Raw genomic sequence first — 18,219 nt, 5'->3', positions numbered from 1 at the left:
CATTATATCATCTTTTAGCCTAATTTATAAGTTTTACATCAACGGTTTTCTCTCTTAACATAATTCCATGTAGCCACAACTCAGATTCTAATAACCCTTTAAGGGCAGAGCCAAGAAATTTTAGGTGGGTTCCCAGGACAGAGTTATCAAAAAATTAGAAAAGTACTTTATCAATTAATGGGAAATACAAAAAATGAAAAAAAGGTGAATCAATCTTATTTGTTCCTCTGAGGAATTTAATCCTGACATGCTGCATGAGCTCACCCAGGGTCATACCTTTCTCCATTGTGTTACACTAATAACTGACATTAAGATTCTTTTCCATTGCTTATCATAGCTGCTCGAAACATACGGTATCTCTATATATTAATAAATGTGTCTTTCAATTTAAAATGAGGTGAAAGGTGGTAACTGTGCAATCCCTATTAAGTTATATGGGCAACTGACACTCTTAAGATGTGACATCAGACATCTGCCACTCTATCATCAAACATATTCAACAAAAACCTGCAGAATACTCACTCCATCTCCTTCTCACTTCATCACTAACTGTTATTACTTCCCCCCTTGCCCCCTTCATCGATATTCCCCTTTGTTCGTTTGTCTTATGCACATCATTTACCTCCTTCCAAAACATCTTTTTATTCTCCCTAAAGTATAACACTTCTCTCTCACACCTAACTCTTATTTGCCCTCTTTTTCTAACCTTGCTCCTTCATCTTGACCTCCTGCTGCTTTCTTTCGTACACCTCCCAGTCATTTGCACTCCTTCCTTGTACGTATTATCCAAACACCTTTCTTTCACTGACAACTTTACTTATCCCACCACTCACAATCCTTTCTAATCTGCCTACCTCCCACCTTTCTCTTGCCACATGCATCTTTGGCACATGCCATCACTGCTTCCCTAAATACATTCCATTTCTCACCCACTCCCCTCAGGTCATTTACTCTCACCTCTTACCATTCTCCACTCAATCTCTCCTGGTACTTCCTCAAACAAGTGTCCTTTCCAAGCTCACTTACTCTCACCACTCTCTTCTCCCCAACATTCTTTTTTCTTTATTGAAAATCTCTCTATTTTTTCATAATATTTGACCATTGTTTCCTTTATCAGCGAGGTAGAACCAGACAACAGAAGAAAGACACATCCACTCGTATACTAACATATATACATATTTTTTTTTTTTTTTCAAACTATTCGCCATTTCCCGCATTAGCGAGGTAGCGTTAAGAACAGAGGACTGGGCCTTTTTCGGAATATCCTCACCTGGCCCCCTCTGTTCCTTCTTTTGGAAAATTAAAAAAAAAAAAAAAACTAGAGGGGAGGATTTCCAGCCCCCCGCTCCCTCACCCTTTTAGTCGCCTTCTACGACACGCAGGGAATTCTTAATCCCCTATCCCCAGGGATAATATATACATATATGCCCATTATCTATTCATTTATTTATTCATCTATTTATTTATACTTTGTCACTGTCTCCCGGGTTAGCGAGGTAGTGCAAGGAAACAGACGAAAGACTAGCCCAACCCACCCACATACACATGTATATACATATACATCCACACACGCACATATACATACCTATACACTTCAATGTATACATATATATACATTCATTTTTTTATCATATTTTGTCGCTGTCTCCCGAGTTAGCGAGGTAGCGCATGGAAACAGACGAAAGAATGGCCCAACCCACCCACATACAAATGTATATACATAAACTTCCACAGATGCACATATACATACATATACATTTCAACATATACATATATATACATACACAGACATATACATATATACACATGTACATAATTCATAATTGCTGCCTTTATTCATTCCCGTCGCCACCCCGCCACACATGAAATAACACCCCCCCTTCCCCCACATATGCACGAGGTAGCGCTGGGAAAAGACAAAAAAGGGTACATTCATTCACACTCAGTCTCTAGCTGTCATGTATAATGCACCGAAACCACAGCTCCCTTTCCACATCCAGGACCCACAAAACTTTCCATGGTTTACCCTAGATGCTTCACATGCCCTGGTTCAAGGTAGCGGGTTTGAATGGTATTGCAGTGGAATTTATTAAAAAAGGGGGTGACTGTGTTGTTGACTGGTTGGTAACGATATTTAATGTATGTATGACTCATGGTGAGGTGCCTGAGGATTGGCAGAATGCATGCATAGTACCATTGTACAAAGGCAAAGGGGATAAAGGTGAGTGCTCAAATTACAGAGGTATAAGTTTGTTGAGTATTCCTGGGGGAAATTATATGGGAGGGTATTGATTGAGAGGGTGAAAGCATGTACAGAGCATCAGACTGGGGAGGAACAGTGTAGTTTCAGAAGTGGTAGAGGATGTGTGGATCAGATGTTTGCTTCGAAGAATGTATATGAGAAATACTTAGAAAAACAAATGAATTTGTATGTAGCATTTATGGATCTGGAGAAGGCATATGATAAGAGTTGATACAGATGCTCTGTGGAAGGTATTTAGAATATATGGTGTTGGAGGCAAATTGCTAGAAGCAGTGAAAAGCTTTTATCGAGGATGTAAGGTATGTGTACAAGTAAGAAGAGAGGAAAGTGATTAGTTGTCAGTGAATGTCGGTTTGCAGCAGGGGTGCATGATGCCTCCATGGTTGTTTAATCTGTTTATGGATGGGGTTGTTAGGGAGATGAATGCAAGAGTTTTGGAGAGAGGGGCAAGTATGCAGTCTGTTGTAGATGAAAAGGCTTGGCAAGAGTCAGTTGTTGTTCGCTGATGATGCAGCACTGGTGGCTGATTCGGGTGGGAATCTGCAGAAGCTGGTGACTGAGTTTGTAAAGTGTGTGAAAAAAGAAAGCTAAGAGTAAACGTGAATAATGGTATGTTACCATTTTTAGATTGCCTGACCTATAGGCAAGGAAAGAAGTTTAAGTTCAGCATATACAGAAAACCTACTAATGTGTGCTCATATATCCATTATCAATGATCTCAACAGAGTTAAATTATCATCATTTCAATCTATGTTCCTTAGGACATTACATTTTTGCAGTTCAGAGTTTATTGATGATGAGTTTGAGAAGATATATTCTAGCAAAGAAATCATTTTACAGAGTTGAGCCCAAGCCTCCCACTGACACCAAGAATCTTTTAGTTCTCCCTTTTAATAATAATTTTACTTTACTTCCCATGTTGCTTAAATCCTTTAATGTAAATGTTGCCTTCAGCAACAATAATACTATAAAGAATATCTTAATCAGGAACTCACCAGAAAATTCTCCTGGATGCATCTATAAAGTGCCATGTAGAAACTGATAAGTTTTATGTTGGGCAGACTGGTAAGGATCTTTCTGCTAGACTTAAGCAACATGAATATAGTATAAGAACAGGACAAGAATCAAATGCATTGTTTAATCACATTAAAAACTATGATCATTGTATCGATTGGAGTAATGCCATCTCAGTTATCAACTCTAACTTCAGTACCACGAGAAATATCACTGAATCTTCTATTATTAAATACTCAAAGAATTGTAACCTTAATATTACTGAAGGTCTATACATATTGGATACCTTTATTGTTGATAAAATTTGTAAACAATTCCCCTTCCTGTCCACATAATAAGTTTATGATACGCTCGTTGCCTGTCTTGGACAATCACTTGTTTACCAAATGGTGTCCTAGCTACGTCTCTTTGTTGTATATCAAGCTGACTTATATTTCTTTCTTGTATTTACCCAGATGATGTGATTATTACATGAAAGTGCACTTGGGAACTTACTGTGCATCATTTTCCCCATGGACTCATAGGAATGTATTTTTTTTTTTTTTTTTTATACTTTGTCGCTGTCTCCCGCGTTTGCGAGGTAGCGCAAGGAAACAGACGAAAGAAATGGCCCAACCCCCCCCCATACACATGTATATACATACATCCACACACGCAAATATACATACCTACACAGCTTTCCATGGTTTACCCCAGACGCTTCACATGCCTTGATTCAATCCACTGACAGCACGTCAACCCCGGTATACCACATCGCTCCCATTCACTCTATTCCTTGCCCTCCTTTCACCCTCCTGCATGTTCAGGCCCCGATCACACAAAATCTTTTTCACTCCATCTTTCCACCTCCAATTTGGTCTCCCTCTTCTCCTCATTCCCTCCACCTCCGACACATATATCCTCTTGGTCAATCTTTCCTCACTCATTCTCTCCATGTGCCCAAACCACTTCAAAACACCCTCTTCTGCTCTCTCAACCACGCTCTTTTTATTTCCACACATCTCTCTTACCCTTACGTTACTCACTCGATCAAACCACCTCACACCACACATTGTCCTCAAACATCTCATTTCCAGCACATCCATCCTCCTGCGCACAACTCTATCCATAGCCCACGCCTCGCAACCATACAGCATTGTTGGAACCACTATTCCTTCAAACATACCCATTTTTGCTTTCCGAGATAATGTTCTCGACTTCCACACATTCTTCAAGGCTCCCAGAATTTTTGCCCCCTCCCCCTCCCCCACCCTATGATCCACTTCCGCTTCCATGGTTCCATCCGCTGCCAGATCCACTCCCAGATATCTAAAACACTTCACTTCCTCCAGTTTTTCTCCATTCAAACTCACCTCCCAGTTGACTTGACCTTCAACCCTACTGTACCTAATAACCTTGCTCTTATTCACATTTACTCTTAACTTTCTTCTTCCACACACTTTACCAAACTCAGTCGCCAGCTTCTGCAGTTTCTCACATGAATCAGCCACCAGCGCTGTATCATCAGCGAACAACAACAACTGTCTCCATGGTTGTCTAATTTGTTTATGGATGGGGTTGTTAGGGAGGTGAATGCAAGAGTTTTGGAGAGAGGGGCAAGTGTGCAGTCTGTTGGGGATGAGACAGCTTGGGAAGTGAGTCAGTTGTTGTTCGCTGATGATACAGCACTGGTGGCTGATTCGGGTGAGAAACTGCAGAAGCTGGTGACTATGTCTGGTTAAGAGTGTGAAAGAAGAAAGCTGGGAGTAAATGTGAATAAGAGCAAGGTTATTAGGTACAGTAGGGTTGAGGGACAAGTCAACTGGGAGGAAAGTTTGAATGTAGAAAAACTGGAGGAAGAGAAGTGTTTTGGATATCTGGGAGTGGATTTGGCAGCGGATGGAACCATGGAAGCGGAAGTGAGTCACAGGGTGGGGAAGGGGGCGAAAGTTCTGGGAGTGTTGAAAAATGTGTGGAAGGCGAGAACATTATCTAGGAAGGCAAAAATGGGTATGTTTGAAGGAATTGTGGTTCCAACAATGCTATATGGTTGCGAGGCGTAGGCTATAGATAGAGTTGTGCGGAGGAGGGTGAATGTGTTGGAAATGAGAAGCATGAAGACAATATGTGGTGGGAGGTGCTTTGATCGAGTAAATAACGAAAGGGTAAGAGAGATGTGTGGTAATAAAAGGAGTGTGGTTGAGAGAGCAGATGAGGGTGTTTTGAAATGGTTTGGTCACATGGAAAGAATGAGTGAGGAAAGATTGACAAAGAGCATATATGTGTAAGAGGTGGAGGGAATGAGGAGAAGTGGGAGACCAAATTGGAGGTGGAAAGATGGAGTGAAAAAGATTTTGAGCGATCGGGGCCTGAACATGCAGGAGGATGAAAGGCATGCAAGGAATAGAGTGAATTGGAACAATGTGGTATACCGGGGTCGACGTGCTGTCAATGGATTGAAAAAGGGCATGTGAAGCGTCTAGGGTAAACCATGGAAAGTTTTGTGGGACCTGGGAGACAGTGACAATGTTTATCATTATTATCATTTTGCTTTAACGCTGTCTCCTGCGTTAGCGAGATAGCGCAAGGAAACAGATGGAAGAATGGCCCAACCCACCCACATACACAAGTATATACATACACGTCCACACATGCAAATATGAATACCTACATATCTCAATGTACACATATATATATACACACACAGACATATACATATATACACATGTACATAATTCATAGTGTCTGCCTTTATTTATTTCCATCGCCACCCAGCCACACATGGAATAACAACCCCATCCCCCCTCATGTGTGCGAGGTAGTGCTAGGAAAAGACAACAAAGGCCACATTCGTTCACACCCAGTCTCTAGCTGCCATGTAATAATGCACCGAAACAACAGCTCTCTTTCCACATCCAGTCCCCACACAACTTTCCATGGTTTAACCCAGACGCTTCACATGCCCTGATTCAATCCACTGACAGCATGTCGACCCCGGTATACCACATTGTTCCAATTCACTCTATTCCTTGCACGCCTTTCACCCTCCTGCATGTTCAGGCCCCGATCACTCAAAATCTTTTTCACTCCATCTTTCCACCTCCAATCTGGTCTCCTACTTCTCCTCATTCCCTCCACCTCTGACACATATATCCTCTTGGTCAATCTTTCCTCACTCATTCTCTCCATGTGACCAAACGACTTCAAAACACCCTCTTCTGCTCTCTCATCCACACTCTTTTTATTTCCCCATATCTCTCTTACCCTTACAATACTTACTCGATCAAACCACCTCACACCACATATTGTCCTAAAACATCTCATTTCCAGCACATCCACCCTCCTGCGCACAACTCTATCCATAGCCCACACCTCACAACCATACAACATTGTTGGAACCACTATTCCTTCAAACATACCCATTTTTGCTTTCCGAGATAATGTTCTCGACTTCCACACATTCTTCAAGGCTCCCAGATTTTTTGCCACCTCCCCCACCCTATGATTCACTTCCGCTTCCATGGTTCCATCCGCTGCCAGATCCACTCCTGGATATCTAAAACACTTTACTTCCTCCAGTTTTTCTCCATTCAAACTTACCTCCCAATTGACTTGACCCTCAACCCTACTGTACCTAATAACCTTGCTCTTATTCACATCTACTCTCAGCTTTCTTCTTTCAAACACTTTACCAAACTCAGTCACCAGCTTCTGCAGTTTCTCACATGAATCAGCCACCAGCGCTGTATCATCAGCGAACAACAACTGACTCACTTCACAAGCTCTTTCATCCACAACAGACTGCATACTTGCCCCTCTTTCCAAACTCTTGCATTCACCTCCCTAACAACCCCATCCATAAACAAATTAAACAATCATGGAGACATCACACACCCCTGCCGCAACCAAACATTCACTGAGAACCAATCACATTCTTCTCTTCCTACATGTACACATGCCTTACATCCTCGATAAAAACTTTTCACTGCTTCTAACAATTTGCCTCCCACACCATATATTCTTAATACCTTCCACAGAGCATCTCTATCAACTCTATCATATGCCTTCTCCAGATCCATAAATGCTACATACAAATCCATTTGCTTTTCTAAGTATTTCTCACATACATTCTTCAAAGCAAACACCTGATCCACACATCCTCTACCACTTCTGAAACCACACTGCTCTTCCCCAATCTGATGCTCTGTACATGCCTCCACCCTTTCAATCAATACCCTCCCATACAATTTACCAGGAATACTCAACAAACTTATACCTCTGTAATTTGAGCACTCACTCTTATCCTCTTTGCCTTTGTACAATGGCACTATGCAAGCATTCCGCCAATCCTCAGGCACCTCACCATGAATCATACATACATTAAATAACCTTACCAACCAGTCAACAATACAGTCACTCCCTTTTTTAATAAATTCCACTGCAATACCATCCAAACCTGCTGCCTAGCTGGCTTTCATCTTCCGCAAAGCTTTTACTACCTCTTCATTGTTTACCAAATCATTTTCCTTAACCCTCTCACTCTGCACACCACCTCGACAATGTATAATAAATAAAAATTTCTTTATTTTCCTTTGTCGCTGTCTCCGCATTAGCAAGGTAGCGCAAGGAAACAGACGAAAGAATGGCCCAACCCACCCACATACACATGTATATACATACACGTCCACACACGCAAATATTCATACCTATACATCTCAACGTATACATATATATACAAACACAGACATATACATATACACACATGTATATAATTCATGCTGTCTGCCTTTATTCATTCCCATCGCCAGCCCGCCACACATAAAATAACAACCCCCTCTCCCCTCATGTGCGCGAGGCAGCGCTAGGAAAAGACAACAAAAGCCACAATCGTTCACACTCAGTCTCTAGCTGCCATGTAATAATGCACCGAAACCACAGCTCCCTTTCCACATCCAGGCCCCACACAACTTTCCATGGTTTACCACAGACGCTTCACATGCCCTGGTTCAATCCACTGACAGCACGTCGACCCCAGTATACCACATCGTTCCAATTCACTCTATTCCTTGCACGCCTTTCACCCTCCTGCATGTTCAGGCCCCGATCACTCAAAATCTTTTTCACTCCATCTTTCCACCTCTAATTGGGTCCCCCACTTCTTCTCATTCCCTCCACCTCCGACACATATATCCTCTTGGTCAATCTTTCCTCACTCATTCTCTCCATGTGACCAAACCATTTCAAAACACCCTCTTCCGCTCTCTCAACCACACTCTTTTCATTACCACACATCTCTCTTACCCTATTATTACTTACTCGGTCAAACCACCTCACACCACATATAGTCCTCAAACATCTCATTTCCAGCACATCCACCCTCCTCTGCAAAACTCTATCTATAGCCCACGCCTCGCAACCATATAATATTGTTGGAACCACTATTCCTTCAAACATACCCATTTTTGCTTTCCGAGTTAATGTTCTCGACTTCCACACATTCTTCAACGCTCCCAGATTTTTTGCCACCTCCCCCACCCTATGATTCACTTCCGCTTCCATGGTTCCATCCGCTGCCAGATCCACTCCTGGATATCTAAAACACTTTACTTCCTCCAGTTTTTCTCCATTCAAACTTACCTCCCAATTGACTTGACCCTCAACCCTACTGTACCTAATAACCTTGCTCTTATTCACATCTACTCTCAGCTTTCTTCTTTCAAACACTTTACCAAACTCAGTCACCAGCTTCTGCAGTTTCTCACATGAATCAGCCACCAGCGCTGTATCATCAGCGAACAACAACTGACTCACTTCACAAGCTCTTTCATCCACAACAGACTGCATACTTGCCCCTCTTTCCAAACTCTTGCATTCACCTCCCTAACAACCCCATCCATAAACAAATTAAACAATCATGGAGACATCACACACCCCTGCCGCAACCAAACATTCACTGAGAACCAATCACATTCTTCTCTTCCTACATGTACACATGCCTTACATCCTCGATAAAAACTTTTCACTGCTTCTAACAATTTGCCTCCCACACCATATATTCTTAATACCTTCCACAGAGCATCTCTATCAACTCTATCATATGCCTTCTCCAGATCCATAAATGCTACATACAAATCCATTTGCTTTTCTAAGTATTTCTCACATACATTCTTCAAAGCAAACACCTGATCCACACATCCTCTACCACTTCTGAAACCACACTGCTCTTCCCCAATCTGATGCTCTGTACATGCCTCCACCCTTTCAATCAATACCCTCCCATACAATTTACCAGGAATACTCAACAAACTTATACCTCTGTAATTTGAGCACTCACTCTTATCCTCTTTGCCTTTGTACAATGGCACTATGCAAGCATTCCGCCAATCCTCAGGCACCTCACCATGAATCATACATACATTAAATAACCTTACCAACCAGTCAACAATACAGTCACTCCCTTTTTTAATAAATTCCACTGCAATACCATCCAAACCTGCTGCCTAGCTGGCTTTCATCTTCCGCAAAGCTTTTACTACCTCTTCATTGTTTACCAAATCATTTTCCTTAACCCTCTCACTCTGCACACCACCTCGACAATGTATAATAAATAAAAATTTCTTTATTTTCCTTTGTCGCTGTCTCCGCATTAGCAAGGTAGCGCAAGGAAACAGACGAAAGAATGGCCCAACCCACCCACATACACATGTATATACATACACGTCCACACACGCAAATATTCATACCTATACATCTCAACGTATACATATATATACAAACACAGACATATACATATACACACATGTATATAATTCATGCTGTCTGCCTTTATTCATTCCCATCGCCAGCCCGCCACACATAAAATAACAACCCCCTCTCCCCTCATGTGCGCGAGGCAGCGCTAGGAAAAGACAACAAAAGCCACAATCGTTCACACTCAGTCTCTAGCTGCCATGTAATAATGCACCGAAACCACAGCTCCCTTTCCACATCCAGGCCCCACACAACTTTCCATGGTTTACCACAGACGCTTCACATGCCCTGGTTCAATCCACTGACAGCACGTCGACCCCAGTATACCACATCGTTCCAATTCACTCTATTCCTTGCACGCCTTTCACCCTCCTGCATGTTCAGGCCCCGATCACTCAAAATCTTTTTCACTCCATCTTTCCACCTCTAATTGGGTCCCCCACTTCTTCTCATTCCCTCCACCTCCGACACATATATCCTCTTGGTCAATCTTTCCTCACTCATTCTCTCCATGTGACCAAACCATTTCAAAACACCCTCTTCCGCTCTCTCAACCACACTCTTTTCATTACCACACATCTCTCTTACCCTATTATTACTTACTCGGTCAAACCACCTCACACCACATATAGTCCTCAAACATCTCATTTCCAGCACATCCACCCTCCTCTGCAAAACTCTATCTATAGCCCACGCCTCGCAACCATATAATATTGTTGGAACCACTATTCCTTCAAACATACCCATTTTTGCTTTCCGAGTTAATGTTCTCGACTTCCACACATTCTTCAACGCTCCCAGAACTTTCACTCCCTCCCCCACCCTATGATTCACTTCTGCTTCCATGGTTCCATCCGCCGCCAAATCAACTCCAAGATATCGAAAACACTTTACTTCTTCCAGTTTTTCTCCTTTCAAACTTACCTCCCAATTGACTTGTCCCTCAACTCTACAGTACCTAATAACCTTGCTCTTATTCACATTTACTCTCAGCTTTCTTCTTTCACACACTTTACCAAACTCAGTCACCAGCTTTTGCAGTTTCTCACATGAATCAGCCACCAGCGGTGTATCATCAGTGAACAACAACTGACTCACTTCCCAAGCTCTCTCATCCACAACAGACTTCATACTTGCCCCTCTTTCCAAAACTCTTGTATTCACCTCCCTAACAACCCCATCCATAAACAAATTAAACAACCATGGAGACATCACACACCCCTGCCGCAAACAAACATTCACTGAGAACCAATCACTTTCCTCTCTTCCTACACGTACACATGCCTTACATCCTCGATAAAAACTTTTCACTGCTTCTAACAACTTACCTCCCACACCACATATTATTAATATCTTCCACAGAGCATCTCTATCAACTCTATCATATGCCCTCTCCAAATCCATAAATGCTACATACAAATCCATTTGCATTTCTAAGTATTTCTTATACATTTTTCAAAGTAAACACCTGATCCACACATCCTCTACCATTTCTGAAACCACACTGCTCTTCCCCAATCAGATGCTCTGTACATACCTTCACCCTTGCTGGATTTCATTTTCTGCAAAGCTTTTACAACCTCTTCTCTGTTTACCAAATCATTCTCCCTAACCCTCTCACTTTGCACACCACCTCGACCAAAACACCCTATATCTGCCACTCTTTCATCAAACACATTCAACAAACCTTCAAAATTCTCACTCCATCTCCTTCTCACATCACCACTACTTTGTACATGTTATCACCTCCCCATTAGCCCCTTCACTGGTGTTCCCATTTATTCCCTTGTCTTATGCACTTTATTTATCTCCTTCCAAACCATCCTTCTATTCTCCCTAAAAATTTAATGATACTTTCTCACCCCAACTCTCATTTGCCCTCTTTTTTGCCTCTTGCACCTTTCTCTTGACCTCTTGCCTCTTTCTTTTATACATCTCCCACTCATTTGCATTATTTCCCTGCAAAAATTGTCCAAATGCCTCTCTCTTCTATTTCACTAATAATCTTACTTCTTCATCCCACCACTCACTACCCTTTCTAATCTGTCCACCTCCCATGCTTCTCATGCCACAAGCATCTTTTGCACAAGCCATCACTGCTTCTCTAAATACATCCCATTCCTCCCCCATACCCTTACCTCCTTTGTTCTCACCTTTTTCCATTCTGTACTCAGTCTCTCCTGGTACTTCCTCACACAAGTCTCCTTCCCAAGCTCACTTACACTCACCACTCTCTTCACCCCAACATTCTGTCTTCTTTTCTGAAAACCTCTACAAATCTTTACCTTTGCCTCCACAAGATAATGATCAGACATCCCTCCAGTTGCACCTCTCAGCACATTAACATCCAAAAGTCTCTGTTTTGCATGCCTATCAATTAACACGTAATCCAATAACGCTCTCTGGCCATCTCTCCTACTTACATATGTCTTTTCTTTCATACTATTCGCCATTTCCCGAATTAGCGAGGTAGTGTTAAGAAAAAAAAAAAAAAAAACGAGAGGGGAGGATTTCCAGCCGCCTGCTCCCTCCTCTTTTAGTCGCCTTCTACGACATGCAGGGAACACGTGGGAAGTATTCTTTCTCCCCTATCCCCAGGGATAAACTTACATATGTATACTTATGTATATCTCTCCTTTTAAACCAGGTATTCCCAATCACCAGTCCTTTTTCAGCACATAAACCTACAAGCTCTTCACCATTTCCATTTACAACACTGAACACCCCATGTACACCAATTATTCCCTCAACTGCCACATTACTCACCTTTGCATTAAATCATCCACCACTATAACTCGGTCTTGTGCATCAAAACTACTAACACACTCACTCAGCTGCTCCCAAAACACTTGCCTCTCATGATCTTTCTTCTCATGCCCAGGTGCACATGCACCAATAATCACCCATCTCTCTCCATCAACTTTCAGTTTTACCCATATCAATCTAGAGTTTACTTTCTTACACTCTATCACATACTCCCACCACTCCTGTTTCAGCAGTAGTGCTACTTCTTCCCTTGCTCTTGTCCTCTTACTAACCCCTGACTTTAGTCCCAAGACATTCCCAAACCACTCTTCCCCTTTACCCTTAAGCTTCATTTCACTCAGAGCTAAAACATCCAGGTTCTTTTCCTCAAACAAACTACCTATCTCTCCTCTTTTCTCATCCTGGTTACATCCACACACATTTAGACACCCTAATCTGAGCCGTCGAGGAGGATGAGCCCTCCTCGCGTGACTCCTTCTTCTGTTTCCCCGTTTAGAAAGTTAAAATACAAGGAGGGGAGCGTATCTAGCCCCCCGCTCCCGTCCCCTTTAGTCGCCTTCTATGACACATGAGGAATGCATGGGAAATATTCTTTCTCCCCTACCCCTGGGGATGGGGGAGAAAATATTTCTTGACATCTTTTGTTATCAGATTCTTGCCAAGCTTCCAGCCAAACTCAACGTTGGAAAAATGCTGAATTATTCACCTAAATGAATCTGTTCTGACACCTAACACTGGAATCATGTCTTGCCCCTTGCTTGACCTTCTAATCTGTCTCACTCCATGGCTGTCAGTCTCTCTCTGAAGCTTAGTTCCCTACTTCTGGACCTCCTCCAGCAGATCATTATGTTCCCTAAAGTGGGATGATCAAACTGGATTTAAATACTCGATAATGCATTTAAAATATACAGCAAATAATTTTTTTAATAACCCTATGTTAGTGTTTTTAAATATATTTCGATGTTCAGAAGTAAATTATTTGTCTCCATGACAATCCTGTTGATGTGCTGTTCTCAAGACAGGCATGGTGCTATATCAACGCCAAGGTCCCTTTCCTATGCATATTCCTACTATTTGTTTCCAACAACAAGTTGTCTTAATTTGTCTCTTCTTAGGGTTAAACTTCTTGTCATGTGTCTGGCTAGAGCTGGAGTTTTTTTAAGTTTCTTAGAAAGTTTACACAGTCCTTAGTTTTCTTAGCTTCTCCCTTAATTTCAGTATCACTCACAAACATACACATGCATGATTCCATGCCTTCTGGTAAATCATCTATCTAAACCAGTTATATCAGTGGCTCTCAAATCACACACTGCAGAGCCCCAATTATTGTCATTTTAATGTGAGTACACACCTCTGAGGTGTCCTCTGCATTCTTCCAATTAAGTGATTTATGATCCATTGTACTAGTACCTCACTTATGCTGGCCTAGAGCTCAAAGTTTTTGATCAATATCTTGTAGTGGACAGTGCCAAAGATTTTAAAGCAGCTCAAGGATAAACAGTCCATCCATCCAACTTGTCTGCTGGGGATACTCATAATTCAACCATAGATGTCAAGGAGATTGGTTATGCATCCATTCATCCATTCATTTGCTGATTATCATCCCCAATGTATTACATATGTGCCTGTCAGAAATACAGCATATGTTAAACATATGAAGTGAAGATCAAAATCGATGCAACATCGAAGCGAGTGCCTTAGATATTCAGTACAAGGCTAAGACTTTCTATGAAGATTTAAGGTGTAAGGGAGATGAGATTCTGACCAATTCAAGGATGGCTTCAGTGGTTCAAAAGGCAGAGTGGCTTGTACAATATCAAGGTATTATTTTAGACATAATAATAAGGAAAAATTGCACTAAAGCATAAAGTCTGAAAAATATCTTCAAAGACAATGAACTGAATGCACTGCTTAGGTGCATCTCATAGGAATTAGTCCTGTTTATGGGGCTTTGGTTTATCACTCACAAACTAGTCCCAGTATTGAGAAACTGTATCTGGATTTCAGAGAAGTATTTATAAGTGGAATATATTCATAAACAGACAGTTTTGGAAGAATTCCAGATATTAGGAAGCTGGATAAGAATTCATATACCTGTCCCACATTGAAATCTACTGTATAACAAAATAGGCAGGTTGAAAAGGCCCTCAGTATGGTAGCAAGGTTGGAGACTGAATGTAAGCAGGAAGAGGTTAGTCCATGAAAACAGGAGATATAAAGCAGACAAACTGCATACGCTCTGAGCAAAGATAAATGAACAAAAAAATCATATGACAGATCTGGAACAGACTGCTTGGAATGGCATAACATCCACAATTGTATGCTGCTAAATGTTGATCTGTACCAGTAGTAATGCTGCTAAATGTTGGTTTGTACCAGTAGTAAAACAAGTTAGTACTGAGCCATTCAGATGAATGTTTTAAAATTAACAATTAATGTATGTGAATATCAGATAAACACAGTATGCTAAAGGGGTGTTTGACAATCCAAAAGGTTCTCCAATATGGTCATAGAAAATAGATAGTGAAATTCTTTTTTTCATACTATTTGCCATTTCCCACATTAGCGAGGTAGCATTAAGAACAGAGGACTGACCCTTTGAGGGAATATCCTCACTTGGCCCCCTTCTCTGTTCCTCTTTGGAAAATAAAAAAAAAAAGAGAGGGAAGGATTTCCAGTCCCCTGCTCCCTCCCCTTTTAGTCGCCTTCTATGACACGCAGGGAAAACATGGGAAGCATTCTTTCTCCCCCATCCCCAGGGATAAGACAGTGAAATAAAAGAATGTATACATGCAAGTGAGGTTAGTACATATACATTTCAAGGAATACCAAAGATGGAACAAAAGGGGAAAGCAAACATATGAGAGGTGTCATGTCACAGATGGAGGGAATTGCAAGAAATGTTTTAAGGTTACATAGAGAGCAGGTTCTAAATGAACCCACCTGTTATATAGGAGAGAGATATCTTCAAGATAAACAAAATAGAGAAAAACATTTTATAACTGTAACCTGAACTTAACTAACAAAGATCCTAAACTATAGCATTAAGTAAATCATGCTATAAAGAAACATCTTGCTTAGTGCTAATAAAAATAACAAAAAAATATATTATGAACCCATATCTCTGTACTTACATGTGCATGCCTTTCCACAGAAGCGAAAGCAATGAAATAAATATTCACAAGAACTTAGGATTCATATGGAAGAAATTTCTATCTCAGAACATTTTCATTTAGAGACTTCTGTTAATATCAATAGCCAAATTATTCATAAAATTCTAAGTGCTCAAGATGTGTCTCATTACCAGTTCAGTGTTCATACTCTTACTAATATGTAGAACCAGATACCTGACTGAAAACACATGACATGGGATGACATGATCTTTCACCAGATGACTGCTCCTACCATCATACACAAGGGAATGGTGCTGTTTCAAACCAAAAGCCAAATTAATTCATCCACTCAATTACCACAATATCTTTCATACTTACGTCACCAAGCCATAATCTGGGATTTGCCAAACTTTGACAACACAGTCTTCGGATCCAGAGGCAATGACATTATCATTGAAGGGGTCCCAAGCAATGTCAAGTACAGGGCCCTTGTGTCCCCCTACCAGCGGATGATCTGGTGGGATACGACCAGCCTGAAGGGATATCACAACATCAATACCTGAACGTTTACTTCCTATGTATCTAAATCACATATAAAGGAATGATATTTACGTAGATATATAAATCTTAAAAAGATGGATTAAGTGAACAAGATTACTTTAATGGCATAAGAATTAAGCTCTATGTGAGTACTAGGAGTAAATTGTGAAAAAGTACTTGAACTTTAAGTATTTAGAATAAACATACTAATTAAATCAATAGTTATAAGTAGATATGATATATTATCATTAACATGCATAAAACATTTTATGTATGGATTGGATTATTCATATACACAGTTAATAGTTTCCTTAGCCAGAAACATGTTAATGTTGGGATGATAAATGAAAATTGTATTACAAAAAGAATAAAAGTGCACTGAAACCAAATAATATAAACATTTCATGCACCAATTGGGAGTCAGACCTTTGTAATATGCAATAAAGAAATGTTCATATTAATTACTAACAAATGAGTAGCAGAACAGCCTCCACACATATTATTTTTTTTTCAGGAAGTTCTCAGTATTTTACCTTTACTAAATGAATTTCTGTGATGCTGTTTCTCAAAGAAATGTACAACTAACTTTTTATCCTGAAGCCTACCCAGCACCATATTCTTAACTGAGGTAATCTGAGTAGATATTATTTATAGGGGTAGAGCAATGCAAGCAATTAAAGAAATTCATATTTTGTGCGACAATTCCATTTGTTATCTGACTCTGGAGAGACAAATCTAATAAAATCCAGAAGGAAAATACCGAGACATGAACCCTTCTATAAGAGAAGTAGACACTTCATCCTGTTTTACATTAACTGTTAGTGACACACTGTGGGGGGTAAAGACATCTCAGAAAGACTGAAATGTTCCTGCCAATTACCTTCAAGCTAACTTACCAATGCTGCTTTCTTCGATAAATATGTCTGCAAAACATTCAACATCTTACAGTATTGTCACTATGTCTATTGAATCTATGTTATCAAAACTATATTAATTTCACATTCTCCTTTCACTCTAACTGAAAAATAAACTACTGCATCCATATCTTTGGAAACTGTCATTTTTCATTCCAAGACTATTTTAACAAACAAATGATTACTGCAACCATTTTAACTATTTTCAAAGCACTACAACTATCACTTCCCTAAATCCTGTAAAAACATTTTTAATATACAATTCATGACTTACCAAAACCCCCTTTCTATCTGGCTCCCAAATCCCTTCCTGAAAATGCATGTGTTGTCTTATATACAATAACCACAGTAGTCATGAAACTTAGATAAGTACTACACGAAAGTGGTCTAATCACATCATGCAAATATCATCATATCTATTCTAACCAAAAAAGATGATCATCATCTCTATTCTAACCAAAAAAGATGATGGGAAAAAGTGTACCACAAAAAATATTGTAAAGCTACAATCATAAATGTCATTCCATCAGTGGCAAAAGGAAGGAGTAATAGGGGTTATCTAAAACATAATATCTTTTGAAACATCAACCCTACCCTAAAATAGTTTTGAAGGCCCTTATACCTCCAGTGCTTAGTCTCTTTCTAAGCTGCAATGTTAATTAACATGAGCAGTCTGACTGAGGCTGAGACCCACACATCTATATATCCTCCACAGCCTGAGTGGTCTGGATCACTTTCCAAGTACTTGTACAGGCCTTTTTAAAATTTCTCATTTGAACAGTCTTTAGTACATTAAGTAGCTGTTAGCAATGCATAAGCATTACTAAGCCCTACATGTTTACATCATTCTCTCTTATTTTACTTACAGCACCTCTTGATT

At 40.4% G+C, this 18,219-nt stretch overlaps 1 protein-coding gene across 15 annotated transcripts in view; it reads right to left on the bottom strand.

The window, feature by feature from the left end:
• coro (protein coronin) overlaps nucleotides 1–18,219 on the bottom strand; it is a 160,197-nt gene that overhangs the window by 106,718 nt on the left and 35,260 nt on the right. For 8 of the 15 annotated variants that reach the window (XM_071674860.1, XM_071674867.1, XM_071674863.1 and 5 more), the window contains exons 3-4: nucleotides 17,614–17,649; nucleotides 16,264–16,418 (exon numbers count right to left, since the gene is read on the bottom strand). In XM_071674860.1, the coding sequence (XP_071530961.1) occupies nucleotides 16,264–16,418; nucleotides 17,614–17,649 (191 nt within the window). Of the gene's footprint in view, nucleotides 1–16,263; nucleotides 16,419–17,321; nucleotides 17,349–17,613; nucleotides 17,650–18,219 lie in introns of all 15 variants that reach the window. The other 7 variants (XM_071674866.1, XM_071674868.1, XM_071674857.1 and 4 more) reach the window with 2 other exon arrangements.

This window comes from Panulirus ornatus, chromosome 20 (assembly GCF_036320965.1).
Source record: "Panulirus ornatus isolate Po-2019 chromosome 20, ASM3632096v1, whole genome shotgun sequence".
Lineage (NCBI taxonomy): Eukaryota > Metazoa > Arthropoda > Malacostraca > Decapoda > Palinuridae > Panulirus > Panulirus ornatus.
The sequence above is the reverse complement of the archived record's forward strand: the minus strand, read 5'-3'. Positions and strand labels throughout refer to the sequence as shown.